The sequence below is a fragment of the Triturus cristatus genome, chromosome 1_2 (genome assembly GCF_964204655.1).
Source record: "Triturus cristatus chromosome 1_2, aTriCri1.1, whole genome shotgun sequence".
Classification (NCBI taxonomy): Eukaryota; Metazoa; Chordata; class Amphibia; order Caudata; family Salamandridae; genus Triturus; species Triturus cristatus.
This window is the reverse complement of record NC_140580.1, coordinates 749,119,843-749,135,294: the sequence shown is the minus strand read 5'-3', so window position 1 is coordinate 749,135,294 and position 15,452 is coordinate 749,119,843. Positions and strand designations below refer to the sequence as shown.

Genomic DNA, 15,452 nt, shown 5'->3' with positions numbered 1-15,452 from the left:
TACCTATTGGATGCAAAGGGCCCAAGGGTAAAATGAGTCTAGTTATATAGTTAGATGTGCCCAACACTTGTCTGCTCAGCCAAAGTAGGCTGGTGGGAGTCATCCAGAAAGAGTAAAATTCATGCTCATGCTCAGAGGAAAATACAGTTTCAACTTCTGATGGGAGCAGATCATTCATAATGAAATGAAAATACTCCATCAACAGAAAGAGAACGGAAATCAAAAGCAGAAATGTAATACAAATGCCAAGGGACACAACTTAAGGATCACAAAAAGGTGTCGAAGTCATCCAGGAGGTCAGAAATGTATCCTTTCCAGAAAATCCACCGGTTTGCAAAAACAGATCGAAGAGCGAACTTACTGCTTGACTTTAGAGTGAACCTGGGCTAAGCCAAAATTGTAATTTCAGTGAAATGAAGGTATGAGGCCTCGGGGAACTGGAGTTAATGAAATATTGAAATTATATCCAAAAATGTTTACTTTGCTAACAAAGTTACACTAAGGAAGCAAGAGGCTAACATAGGGCTGTATTATCTTCCCTCTTTAAGCCGTCTCCTGGAGACTGTTCTTTTTCTAGCATATGTCGTTTTCCATCTGGGTGGATCAACAAGAGCCAGTAAGTGCAGAACTTTTTTAAAAGTTCTTGGAGAAGCTTAGAGGACCCAAAGAAAGATATTTAAAGGGAACATGAGGCTACTAAGACACATTTTAGGATTGAAATTTATCAGAAAAACATCTTTACAGATTTCTGATCACATAAGTGTTGTTGTAAAACAGAAAATTGATTAATAGAAATTACCAAGAAAGTCTGTGCTCATTAGAAGTAATGGAACCAAACATAAGACACAGGGAACCATGACAAAAGAGACAGATACAGTAGTAAGAAAAAGCATGGGCGATATCACATTAATAATATGATGCACGGCCCTGGTTTGTGCACTACGTATGCCTTGGTGCAAATAGAAATAAATTGTGCTGTCCCCAATCCAAGCACAGTCCATGCCTATCCAGGGGACAGGGCAGCATTCAAGGATGAGCAGTGGTCTGAAACCACCAACCCCCCCCCCTTTTAATTCTAGGGGGCTGGACTGCTTTGACAGCAGTGGAAGGTACCCCCTGCAGGATAGTGCAGTGTGTGAGAACACTGCCTGCATGGGTCCTGCGCTATGCCAATGTCTCCCTGCCAAATGGCATCTTGCAGGTTCACTGAGTACGCACCAAATCCTCTGTGGCGCACAATTAATACACCTCCTAACAGTCTGTTTGTCCCTGTTCCCTGTGTGTCTTGAATAATGAAAGTGGCATAGGCATGTCTTAGTTTTCATTAGGCCTTTCCCCATGAAAACGAAGGATGGTCCCTTGGGATGGTGCAGGTATAAAATGGGCACTGGCATGATCCATATTACAGAAGGGACCACGCAAGTATCGGTGGACACTTCGGTAATGCCACTGTGCCCCAGGGGAACAAAAACAGGTGCAATCACCCATGAGCCCCGGGGTACTTTGTGTAAAACAGCCCCATGAGTCCACACAATACATAGGTGCTCATTTCTTTGATCAATGAAGGCTACAATTCAAGGCTGTGACGCTGGTTAAATGTTCTCGCTGGCAGCCATGTTGGTCCACCGAGGCATTTTAAGGCTACGAGGTATTGTCTACTGCAAACGACTACATGGAAATGCTACATACGTTAATAGATACGTTGCCTGGACTTTAGGCATTGAGAACATTGCAAATGGTAAAAGCATCCTTGTAATGTATTGAAGTTCAAGCAAGCTGGTAGATTTAAATATGTATTTGTAGATATGTGGAGAGAGAGACACAGCACATCTTGGTACACGAAGAGAACCGGTAAACTGCCACCTCTGAAACATGGAACATGAGTCATACAGCGCAGGTATAATGTTCCATGTTCCAGTAAGGAAAATTACAGGATAAATAATAACAGTAGTAACATGAAATATGGAAGAGATGTAACACATTTTCCCTCTTACAAAACAAAGATGATTAATTCAAATACCTTCGAAGTAATTTTTTTGGGCGAAAATTGCTCTTAACTCTAGTTGCTATTGACTGTGTAGAATGATAAACATCACTTGAAACATCAGTAGGTTTCTGAAACACAAATGATTTATCATGATGTAAAATTTTACATTTTGCAACTCTTCTTACATTCCAGACCCTACCATCTTGGGTAATAACACTGTTTTTGCAAACCTTCACAACCTTGATTGGATGATAAAATTTGGAATAACCTTTAGTCAAAACCCAGGCTTCCTGATCCTGACCCACTCCCCTACCACAAAATCAGGAACTCTGACATTCATTTTAGAGTCAAACCTCCTTTTCATTTCATCTTGTTTATCTTCAACATGCTTAAAACAAGATCGATATCGGTCATGTCATTGGTTTTGTTGATTGTTTTTAATCTACCATGGACAGATTTCAGATGAAGGTTCTCTTCCCTTCAATAATCTGAAAGGACTTAAACCAGTTATCGAATGTGGAGTGATACGGTACATCCAAAATTTCTTCCTAACAAAATCTAACCATGGTTCATTGGACATGTGAGCTGACTGAACACCATCCTTGAGAACTCGATTAAATCGTTCTACTTGACCATTTTCCCTTGGTTCGTATAAAGAAGTAGTCACATGTTTGATATTGCACATATGAAAGAAATCTTCCATTTCATGTGATGTGAGTTGTATCCCATTATCAGTTACAATTTCCTCAGGATAACCCTCACGTGCAACAACTTCCTTAAAGAAAGTGATAATCACTTGGGATGAAGCATTAGCCACAAATTTGACCTCTGGCCATTTAGAATGATAGTCAATCATGACTAAAGCAAAACGAGCATTTGAAGGCAGATTTCTAAAGGGCCCAGAAATGTCAAAAGCCACCTTTTGCCAAGGAACATTTGGCCATGAGATAGGTTTAAGGGGAGCAGATTAAGTATTTTATCACTGTTGATGCATTCTGGACATTCTCTGACAGTCCTATCTACCATTTTGTCAAGGCCCGGCCACCAAAAATTGGCCCTGATCAGTCGCTTCATAGAGGACATACCTAAATGAGTCTGATGAGTAAGTAACAAAATTTCTTTTTGCATGGATACAGGAGGAATAATCTTACCTCCCTTGAAAAGCAAATCATCGCTTTCTTCTATGTCTGCAGATATATACGACAGAAAGGAGCAAGGTCAGCAGAAACATACTTTTCCTTGGGCCACCCATTTTTGACACAATCAAAAATTTTCAGACACAAAAGGTCATTATTCATTTCCAATGTCCAATCACTCTCAGATAATTTTATAAATTCATGAGACACAAAATCTTTTATCGTGGCAATTATATCTATGTCCTGTTCAATAGAAGAGACATTCATATCATTGCAGGGCAATCTTGACAGAAAATCAGCAGTGACATTGTTCCTGCCTGGAACATATGCCACTTCAAAATCATATTCCTTTAGACGAGAAGTGAGTCGAGCTATGCGGGCAGTAGAATTCCAACCACCCCCTGGATATAAAATACTAACAGGGGTTTTATGGTCAGTTCTAAGTGTGAACCTACTTCCCCATACATAGTTGCGAAAATGCTCAATGGCCCAGATACATGCCAATAACTCCCTTTCAATTACAGCATATCTCCTTTTCGTCTCAGAGAGGGTCCTTGATGCAAAAGCTACACACCACTCATCTTTACCAGCACACTGGCTAAGGACTCCTCCCAGTCCGTAAAGGCTAGCATCCACTGTAATAATACACTTTTTATTGAGACAAAATGACTTTAAGGTGGGAGCATTTATAATTTCCTCTTTGATCTGTCTAAAGGCTGCTTCCTGTTTATCTGTCCAGTTAAACTCAGAGGATTTTCTCATCAATTCTCTGAGGGGTTCCATTTTGGTGGCAAAGTTCTGTATAAACTTACTATAATATTCACACAGCCCTGCAAAAGAGAAATGTTTTTCTCTATTATCAGGAGCTGGTGCATTGATAATAGCATCCACTAAAGCCTTCTTGGGTACCACACCCTCACCAGAAAGTGTGTGGCCTAGATACTCTACAGATTCACAAAAGAATTTGCATTTGCTGGCCTTGAGTGTTAAACCAAAATCACCTAACCTAGTACACACTTCTTTAAGATGATGGTAGTGTTCATCCTCATTTTTTGAAAATATCAAAATATCATCTTGGAAGCATTTGGTAAACGTGCACAGATCTTTAAAAATATGATACATAGCTCTTTGAAATACAGATGCGGCCGAAGCAAGACCAAAGGGCATCCTCTTAAATTGGAAAAGACCATGGGGTGTTATAAAAGCAGTGTAATGTTTCGAATCATCCGTAAGTTCAATTTGATGGTAAGCTGACCGAAGATCAAGAGTGGAAAACACAGATGCGCCATCTAACATACGCACATTTAATTGATGTTTGGGAGAGGATGACAATCAACAACTAAATTAGTATTGAGTGCCCTCAAGTCCACACATAGCCTAATACTGTTATCAGGCTTAAGGGCTAAAACAATGTGAGAAACCCACTCTGAAGACTCTATCTCTTCAATTACATCATCCTTAACCATGGTATCTAACATGTCTCTTAATTCCGTTCTGATACTGATAGGAACTCCTCTTAACTTTTGTCTTACAGGGACTGAACCAACCTTGACTTTTATTCTATGACTGAAACCTTTAAGTTTTCCTAAATTTATCAGAAACCACGTGAGGAAATAGATGTGTAAAATTTATACTGGATAAGGACAGAGCAAGTACAGAAACTGGTTCTTTGTTTCTAGGATTCAAAATAATGCCTAATCTGGCTTGGTCATGCCAGCCTAGCACATTGACCCCTTTGAATGCCACATATAATTTAATGGTGGCGGAATTACCTTTAAACTCAATAAGTACTTCCTTGAAACCTATAAAATCAATTTTAGAGCCATCAAAATTAAAAGCAACAATGTCAGGCTCGCATAGTAAATTGATATCAACAAGTTCTCCCAGACACTGGGAACAATACTCCTTTGTAATGATAGTCCAAGGAGATCCAGAGTCTGCCATGAGTTCCAATTTTCTTCCTAAAATGTTTACCATACATTTTGGTGAGCAAATTTTGTCAGCCTCTGATATATTAAAATAATCTTGGATAGACACAACAACTCCAGACTCTGTACCTCCGAAGGAGTGATCATTTGAAGAATCATCACATGCAACATAAGAAACCTTTCCCCTCCCTACGTAGGTATAATGTTCCATGTTCCAGTAAGGAAAATTACAGGATAAATAATAACAGTAGTAACATGAAATATGGAAGAGATGTAACAATCCTTGTTTCTCTTGACTTCAAATGTGATGGCAAAAGAATCATGATAGATTTCGTTGTCTAATATATGCCAAAAGGGGAGTTGCTTTATTTAGCTGAACGTCCAATATATCTTTCAATCTCTGGTCACCAATCTTAAATGCAATGGTCTGGTATGGGGGAAACAATGAATCAACCAACATCCCAACAGATCCGTGCCGAGAACTGAGCTGAGAGCTTATTGGCGGGCCTGCGGGACTTTAAGAGGAAAGAGGGCTGCTTGCATTGTCAGACAGCATAAGTGCTTAATTTTTTAAAACAATAAGTGCCAGTGCCCTGATCTAGAGGCCACTGCAGCTTGCACCCATTGTCCCCGGCATCACTGCCAATGGCGGTACCAAAACAACTACTAACCATCTCTCTCACCTGCAAGTGCGACTGTTAAGATTATTCCAGGTCCCCAAAGCTAAAGGAATGGCTGGGGAGGCAAGCACTAGTACATTTTTTAATGTATATTGTATTCATAAACAACCATTGTTCTGCTCCTCTCTAAGTTAGATAAGCAGCGCCACAATGTGGCAGACTGTCATAATGGTGTTGACAATTTAGCACCTGAAACCAATTAAGTGCCGGTGCTGAGCACCGGAAACCACCGGCTCAAATTAAGCACTGCAGCATGTTCTGAGACACTGTGCTCGTGGAGTGCTCGTGCCGCATGAGTAGGTCTGGTGTCTGCTTACTCATTGTCACCAGTAGGAATGCTCTGTGAGAGGCTTAGAGTACAGGGCATGGACTGTGGCAGTTGCATCGCAGAATGCAGCGCTAGTTGAAAGATGTTAAACTTCGTCATTTACCATGTGAATGCCATGATTTTCAGAAAAGAGCTACATACGACCCTTATGAATGGTCTTCCAGGTGGTGCTTTATTTATACTAAGAAACAGAGCCCTTTCCTGTGATGTCAGTTCCTGTTGGTACCGTATATTAGAAGGCACGTACAAGTAAAGGCTGCAAGGCAACACATTGGTTTCATTATTCTCCGCCGCATGCATCGTCTCTTGCTACAATTTTTGTCCCTGATTTTTGCTCCTTCCAGTTGGACCCATCTTCTATATTTCACTTGTGGGTATGATTGCCTGCCTCTTGTTTCGTTCCTGATGGTAGGAGGAGTTTGGTGCTGTGCTAATCTTTTCATTATTAATCTTCTTCTTCAATCAGGATTTACAAGATTGTTGGGGATGGGGTTACACTTTGTGTGTTTTTGCTCCTAACTGGGACCCTCAGAAGAAGTCACTTGTCACCTTTCATGTATACTAATCTGTGTTGGAAGGTACTGTAGCTACTGGGAGGAGTCACCCTTTCCTTGGGAAATCAGAATGGGGGTTTAACAGACATTCTCAGCGCCCAGAACATGACAAACAAATTCACACTAGGTCTTGATGCAATTATCTATAAAATATCTGTTAGTTAAAGAATATGGCTGGCTATCCTGGCAGCTACAATAATGTGATCAAATGTTTGGATAAGTAACTAAATCAAAGTTTTTATATCTGGTGGCTTCATTTATATTTTTAGCGAAAATCTAAACATGGGAAATGGCAGGTTTTTAAAGATATTTATAGAGGTTTTCAAAATATCTGGAATTGAAAGTGGACTGCTAGTTTTATCATAGGTAAGCTTTTTATCTGTTTGGTAATCAGTGAATAGTTTAAACCATTTGATTAGATGTATATGTAGTTCGAATCAAATAGTTTGAGAAAGCAATTAAAGAGAAAACAGACAGAGATAAGAAACACATTTTTGAAAAAAGGAAACCATTTGGGTTTAGAGCATAAGCAAGGTGAGACATATGCAAATGTAAGAGCAATTAGGGGACCGGATGGATTTGCTTTTCCAAACAATATGACCTCGGTCTTGTCACTTTAAGGCAATTACCCATCACCCACACAGCTAATGAGCTAAGACAATCACAGAGCTTACCCCTCGTGGTATCTGAATTTTCCACAATAAAGACTGAAAGGTGAGTATCATCAGCATAGGATACAATTTCAAACCCAAAGGTTCAAACGAGGGTGCCTAAAGGTGCCATATTGATTTTAAAGAGTGTGGAGCTAAGAGATGATCCCTTTGGCACTCCACATGGGATGATTACTGGGTCGGATAAGAATAGAAAGATATGAATGGTTTGTGTTCTGTATGATAGTACCAAGTACCAAGTGAAACCAGGCCAGAGTTTTGGAGAATATCCCTATCTCTTGCAGTGTTTTGATCAGATTAGCATGCTGCTTTGTATCAAAAGCCACAGAGAGGGTGAGTGGGATGAGGGAAGCTGGCCTGCCCTCATTCATACTCAACCTGGTCTTATTGGTTGCTGCTAATAGAGCTGCTTTGGTGCTGTGCTCAGCCCTAAATCACGTTTATGAATCCAGAAGATTGTTTGACTCCAAATATACAGATAACTGATGGTTGATAGTAGTGGCGGCTGGTAAGGTATGGGGTGAGACGTGTTTGAAAAAAAAATCACTTACCTGATCTCACCGCGTCTCTCCCATGTGGAGTGCGTCTCTTCTGGGAAGCACCCAGGCTCCCCACAAACAATCACAATGCTGCAATGCAGCGTTGTGATTGGTAAGCACCCAGACTCCCCTGAGCCAATCATAATGTTGCATTGCAGCATTGTGATTGGTTTGAGTGCCGAGGTTCGGCGCTCAGCCAGGGAATGGGGCCTGCGCATGTTCTCCATGCAGGCTGTAGAGGGCTGAGAGGGCCAGTCAAACAGTCAGCCGCATTTTACAGAGTGCCCAACAACCATTCCTCCTACCCGACGTCAGGGGAGCCAAACCCCACCCCACCCCACCCCTAGCCAGATGATACGAAAAATAAAATGATAACTGCAGTTGTTATCATTTAATTATTTCGTTTACACTGCTCCATGAGCGGTGGGGCGACGCTGTTCCGCCGCAGTAGAGAGCCGCCCCTGGTTAATAGGTTTTCAAGAATTTTAGCCAAATGAATGGCAGCAGAGAAACAGGAAAGCTAGAGAGGTCCGATGGTCAGCCAAAGATTTTTTGAGGCAGGGAAGAAAAGCTCCTCTAAATGGGAGCTGAAAAAATTAGGATGAAGCGATACAATATGAAAAGGACAAGGGTCCTTTGGTAAACCCAATTGAATCAATTTCACAGTTTTTTCCAAATCCAAAAAGTTGGTGGTCTTGAAATCCCTTAATTAGCTCTTGGATGCTGGGTGGGGAGGCTCTTGAAGATGTATGAGGGTGTTCAGGGCAGGCTGATGGGCAACATTAATATATTTTCCTAATTTTCTCAATGAAGAAAGTAGACAGGGTAGCACACAAAGCAGCTCACATTGAAGTGTTAATTACAAAACAGGTTTAATTGGAAATAATTTGAACTAATCTTTAAAATCTTCAAAACAAGTGAGTAGCCAAAAAAATACAACTGCCAGCAGCTGATTCCCAAGTACTTTTGCATGCCAGGAACATTCTAACCTTCTGAAGAGGGACAAATGTGCCTTTGAACCGAGAGGGAACACTTTACCTGCATACTGTAATTTTAGTCAAGCTCCCAATGAACCACACTGCCATATGTGATGGAGGATACCAAATTTAGGTAAGCGAACATACGTGGTGTCTATAAGGACGAAAAATGACATTGACAAACTGCTGCAATGCCTGAAGCTGACAGATAAGGCAACCCATAATGGCATGTTTGATCTACATCATGTACATGGACTGTGGGAATGTGAACAGGAATTGAAATAATAGATTTTTGAACTAAAAAATAGACATTATTTGTTAAAACAATTTAAGAATGGTTTCTCTTAATCAAGGGTTGCACATTAGTATATAAATAGACTCATGCCACTGTTCCTATTTTTCCCCTTCACAGAATCCCTGAGTTCAGCTGCTATCTTTGGAATCATTGCAGGAGTATTATTAGCTGTTGGGGTTCTCAGTGCCATCATCATCATTATTGTGAAGAAAATGTCTGGGAGGTACTCGTAAGTAAAGATCTGCTGACACTTCTCTGCATGGTTTGTGGAGTTTGTGGAACACTTGAGCAGAAGTATGGTCTGAGAGACTATGTGTGTATATATATATTTTTTTGTTTGTTATTATTTATTTTTATTTTGTTGGTCCCTGGAGACCCAGGGCTAAAATCCCAATTCCATATATGTTTGTAAGTTCAAATTGCACGTGTGTGGCCTAATTTAAGAATGCGGGATTTACACCAAAGGTGGCATTGGGATCATAACTCCATTTACTCTTGCACAATATTACTTTAAAATGGTGTAATATTGTGCACCAGTAAAGGAAATGCCAGAGGCATGAAGCGGATTTTTCCACAATGGGAATGCCCTTGAAAATTTGAGACCACCCGTGGACTTGAGAGCTTTGTGCATCCGCCATCTATTTTTTACCTCATTGCCAGACTGAATATGGCCAGAGATTTACTCTTGTAAAAAGAATGAGCAAATATTTTTCATGGTAGGAATGGGAAGGGAAGATCCAAAAAATGATTGGGGGATTGCGGGGAAGGTGTTTGGACACAAAGGGAAAATATTTTCTCTGTGATAAAAGCAAGAAAGAAACGAACCATTGCACTAAAGTGGTGACATTTAACCTAAGCACATTTATCTCTTTCTGCACCTTTCTTGCCTCTTTATACACCTCTCTTGCCTCTTTCCGTACCTCTCTTGCCTCTTTCTGCAATTCTTTTGCTTCTTTCAGCACCTTTCCTCCTCTTTCTGCACCTCTCTTGCCTCTTTCTTCACCTTTCTTCCTCTTTCTGCTGTTCTCTTGCTTCTTTAAGCACCTCTCTTGCTTCTTTCTGCACTTCTCTTTCCTCTTTCTGCACCCCTTTTGCCTCTTACTGCACCTCTGTTGGTTCTTTCTGCAATTCTCTTGCTTCAATCTACACCTCTCTTGGTTCTTTCTGCATCCCTCTCCCCTCTTTCTGCACCCTTCTTCCCTCTTTCTGCATCTCTCCTGCCTCTTTCTGGCACCTCTCTTGCCTCTTTCTGTACTTCTCTTGTCTCTTTATGCACCTCTGTTGCTTCGTTCTGCACCTTTCTTGCTGCTTTCTGCACTTCTTTTGCATCTCTCTGCACTTCTGTTGCTTCTTTCTGCACTTCTGTTGTTTCTTTCTGCACTTCTGTTGCTTCTTTCTTCACCTCTTGCCTCTTTCAGTATCTCTCTTGCCTCTTTCAGCACTTCTCTTGCCTTTCTGCAACTGTTTCTTCTTTCTGCACTTCTCTTGCCTCTACTTCACCCCTCTTGACTCTTCCTGCCCATTTCTTCCTCTTTCTGCACATGTCTTCCTCTTTCTGAACCTCTCTTGCCTTTTCTGCACCTCACTTGCCTCTTTCTGTACCTCACTTGCTTCTTTCTGCACTTTTCTTACTTCTTTCTGTGCCTTTCTTCCTCTTTCTGCACCATTCTTCCTCTTTCAGCAGTTCTCTTGCTTCTGTCTGTACCTCTCTTTCTTCTTTCTGTGCCTTTCTGCCTCTTTCTGCACCTCACTTGCTTCTTTCTGTACCTCTCTTGCTTCTTTCTGTACTTCTCTTGCCTCTTTTTGTACCTCTCTTGCTTCTTTCTGCACCTTTCTTCCTCTTCTGTACCTTTCTTCTTCTTTCTGCAGCTCTCTTGCCACTTTCTACACCCCTCTTGCCTCTTTCTACACTTCTCTTGCTTCCTTCTGCACTTCTCTTGCTTCTTTCTGTACCTCTCTTGCTTCTTTATGCACCCCTTGTTCCTCTTTTTGCACCTCTCTTGCTTCTTTCTGCACCTTTCTTCCTCTTTCTGTACCTTTCTTCCTCTTTCTGCACTTCTCTTGCCTCTTTCTGTACCCCTCTTGCCTCTTTCTGCACATTTCTTCCTCTTTCGGCACCTCTCTTGCCTCTTTCTGCACATTTCTCGCCTCTTTCTGCACCTCTCTTGCCTCTTTCTGTACCTCTCTTGCCTCTTTCTGCAATTCTTTTGCTTCTTTCAGCACATTTCTTCCTCTTTCTGCACCTCTCTTGCCTCTTTCTGCACCTTTCTTCCTCTTTCTGCTGTTCTCTTGCTTCTTTATGCACCTCTCTTGCTTCTTTCTGCACTTCTCTTCCCTCTTTCTGTACCCCTCTTGCCTCTTACTGCACCTCTGTTGGTTCTTTCTGCACTTCTCTTGCTTCAATCTGCACCTCTCTTGGTTCTTTCTGCATCCCTCTTGCCTCTTTCTGCACCCTTCTTCCCTCTTTCTGCATCACTCCTGCTTCTTTCTGCACCTCTCTTGCCTCTTTCTGTACCTCTCTTGCTTCTTTCTGCACCTTTCTTGCATCTTTCTGCACTTCTGTTGCTTCTTTTTGCACTTCTGTTGCTTCTTTCTGTACTTCTGTTGCTTCTTTCTTCACCTCTCGCTTCTTTCTGCACCCCTCTTGCCTCTTTCTGTACCTCTCTTGACTTTCAGCACTTCTCTTGCCTTTCTGCAACTGTTTCTTCTTTCTGGACTTCTCTTGCCTCTTTCTGCACCCCCTTGCCTCTTTCTGTGCATTACTTCCTCTTTCTGCGTATTTCTTCCTCTTTCTGCACCTCTCTTGCCTCTTTCTGCACCTCACCTGCCTCTTTCTGCACCTCACGTGCTTCTTTCTGCAATTTTCTCACTTCTTTCTGTGCATTTCTTCCTCTTTCTGCAGTTCTCTTGCTTCTTTCTGCACTTCTCTTGCCTCTTTATGCACCTTTCTTGTCTCTTTCTGTACCTCTCTTGCCTCTTTCTGCAATTCTCTTGCTTCTTTCAGCACCTTTCTGCCTCTTTCTGCACCTCTCTTGCCTCTTTATGCACCTTTGTTCCTCTTTCTGCTGTTCTCTTGCTTCAATCGGCACCTCTTTTGGTTCTTTCTGCATCCCTCTTGCCTCTTTCTGCACCCTTCTTCCCTCTTTTTGTATCTCTCCTGTCTCTTTTTGTACCTCTCTTGCCCATTTCTTCACTTATCTTGCCTCTTTCTGCACCTCTGTTGCTTCTTTCTGCACCTTTCTTGCCTCTTTCTGCACTTCTGATGCTTCTTTCTGCACTTCTGTTTCTTCTTTCTTCTCCTCTCTTGTTTCTTTCTGCACCCCTCTTGCCTCTTTCTACACTCATCTTCCCTCTTTATGTACCTTTCTTGTCTCTTTCGGCACCCCTCTTGCCTCTTTCTGCACTTCTGTTGCCTCTTTCTGTACCTCTGTTACTTCTTTCTGAACCTCTCTTGCTTCTTTCTGTACCTTTCTTCATTTTTCTGCTGCTCTCTTGCCTCTTTCTGCACCTTCCTTCCTCTTTATTCTGTTCTCTTGCTTCTTTAAGCACCTCTCTTGCTTCTTTCTGCACTTCTCTTCCCTCTTTATGCACTCCTCTTGCCTCTTTCTGCATCCCTCTTGCTTCTTTCTGCACCCTTCTACCCTCTTTCTGCATCTCTCCTGCCTGTTTTTGCACCTCTCTTGCCTCTTTCTGCACATCTCTTGCTTCTTACTGCATCTCTGTTGCGTCTTTCTACAGTTTTCATCACCTCTTTCTACACTTCGCTTGCCTCTTTCTGCGCTTCTGTTGCTTCTTTCTGCACTTCTCTTTCTTTTTCTGCACCCCTCTTGCCTCTTTCTGCACACATCATCCCTCTTTCTGCACCTTTCTTGTATCTTTGTGCACCTCTCTTTCTTCTTTCTACACTTCTGTTGCCTCTTTCTGCACCTCTGTTGCTTCGTTCTGCACCTCTCTTGCTTCTTTCTGTACCTCTCTTGTCTCTTTGCGCACCCCTCTTGCCTCTTTCTGCACTTCTATTGCCTCTTTCTGCACTTCTCTTGCTTCAGTCTGCAACTCACTCTGCTGCTTCTTTCTGCATTTCTGTTGCTTCTTTCTCTACTTTTCTTGCCCCTATCTGCATTCATTTTCCCTCTTTCTGCAACTGTCTTGCCTCTTTCTGCACCTCTGTTGTCTCTTTCTGTACTTCTCTTGTCTTTCTCTGTACCCCTCTTGCCTTTCTCTGCACCTCTGTTGCTTCTTTCTGCACTTCGCTTGCTTCTATATGCACCTCTCTTGCTCATTTCTGCACATTTCTTACTCTTTCTGCAACTCTCATGTTTTTTCTGCACTTCTCTTGCCTCTTTCTCAACTTCTCTTGCCTCTTTGTGCAATTCTCTTGCGTCTTTCTGCACTTCTCTTGCCTCTTTCTGCACTTCTATTGCCCATTTCTGCCCATTTTTTACTCTTTCTGCACCTCTCTTGCCTCTTTCTGTACCTCTCTTGCCTCTTTCTGTAATTCTTTTGCTTCTTTCAGCACCTTTCTTCCTCTTTCTGCACCTCTCTTGCCTCTTTCTGCACCTTTCTTCCTCTTTCTGCTGTTCTCTTGCTTCTTTCTGCACCTCTCTTGCTTCTTTCTGCACTTCTCTTCGCTCTTTCTGTACCCCTCTTGCCTCTTACTGCACCTCTGTTGGTTCTTTCTGCACTTCTCTTGCTTCAATCTGCACCTCTCTTGGTTCTTTCTGCATCCCTCTTGCCTCTTTCTGCACCCTTCTTCCCTCTTTCTGCATCACTCCTGCTTCTTTCTGCACCTCTCTTGCCTCTTTCTGTACCTCTCTTGCTTCTTTCTGCACCTTTCTTGCATCTTTCTGCACTTCTGTTGCTTCTTTTTGCACTTCTGTTGCTTCTTTCTGTACTTCTGTTGCTTCTTTCTTCACCTCTCGCTTCTTTCTGCACCCCTCTTGCCTCTTTCTGTACCTCTCTTGACTTTCAGCACTTCTCTTGCCTTTCTGCAACTGTTTCTTCTTTCTGGACTTCTCTTGCCTCTTTCTGCACCCCGTTGCCTCTTTCTGTGCATTACTTCCTCTTTCTGCGTATTTCTTCCTCTTTCTGCACCTCTCTTGCCTCTTTCTGCACCTCACCTGCCTCTTTCTGCACCTCACTTGCTTCTTTCTGCACTTTTCACACTTCTTTCTGTGCATTTCTTCCTCTTTCTGCAGTTCTCTTGCTTCTTTCTGCACTTCTCTTGCCTCTTTCTGCACCTTTCTTGCCTCTTTCTGTACCTCTCTTGCCTCTTTCTGCAATTCTCTTGCTTCTTTCAGCACCTTTCTGCCTCTTTCTGCACCTCTCTTGGCTCTTTATGCACCTTTGTTCCTCTTTGTGCTGTTCTCTTGCTTCAATCGGCACCTCTTTTGGTTCTTTCTGCATCCCTCTTGTCTCTTTCTGCACCCTTCTTCCCTCTTTCTGTATCTCTCCTATCTCTTTTTGTACCTCTCTTGCCCATTTCTTCACTTATCTTGCCTCTTTCTGCACCTCTGTTGCTTCTTTCTGCACCTTTCTTGCCTCTTTCTGCACTTCTGATGCTTCTTTCTGCACTTCTGTTTCTTCTTTCTTCTCCTCTCTTGTTTCTTTCTGCACCCCTCTTGCCTCTTTCTACACTCATCTTCCCTCTTTATGTACCTTTCTTGTCTCTTTCGGCACCCCTCTTGCCTCTTTCTGCACTTCGGTTGCCTCTTTCTGTACCTCTGTTACTTCTTTCTGAACCTCTCTTGCTTCTTTCTGTACCTTTCTTCATTTTTCTGCTGCTCTCTTGCCTCTTTCTGCACCTTCCTTCCTCTTTATGCACTCCTCTTGCCTCTTTCTGCATCCCTCTTGCTTCTTTCTGCACCCTTCTTCCCTCTTTCTGCATCTCTCCTGCCTGTTTTTGCACCTCTCTTGCCTCTTTCTGCACATCTCTTGCTTCTTACTGCATCTCTGTTGCGTCTTTCTACAGTTTTCATCACCTCTTTCTACACTTCTCTTGCCTCTTTCTGCGCTTCTGTTGCTTCTTTCTGCACTTCTCTTTCTTTTTCTGCACCCCTCGTGCCTCTTTCTGCACACATCATCCCTCTTTCTGCACCTTTCTTGTATCTTTGTGCACCTCTCTTGCTTCTTTCTACACTTCTGTTGCCTCTTTCTGCACCTCTGTTGCTTCGTTCTGCACCTCTCTTGCTTCTTTCTGTACCCCTCTTGTCTCTTTGCGCACCCCTCTTGCCTCTTTCTGCACTTCTATTGCCTCTTTCTGCACTTCTCTTGCTTCAGTCTGCAACTCTGCTGCTTCTTTCTGCATTTCTGTTGCTTCTTTCTCTACTTTTCTTGCCCCTATCTGCATTCATTTTCCCT

At 42.3% G+C, this 15,452-nt stretch overlaps 1 protein-coding gene across 1 annotated transcript in view; it reads left to right on the top strand.

Moving 5' to 3' along the window:
* Positions 1-15,452, top strand: part of PDPN (podoplanin) — a 253,936-nt gene that overhangs the window by 216,192 nt on the left and 22,292 nt on the right. Inside the window, exon 4 of the mRNA XM_085608687.1 lies at positions 9,213-9,324. Within this exon, the coding sequence (XP_085464813.1) occupies positions 9,213-9,324 (112 nt within the window). The remainder of the gene's footprint in view (positions 1-9,212; positions 9,325-15,452) is intronic.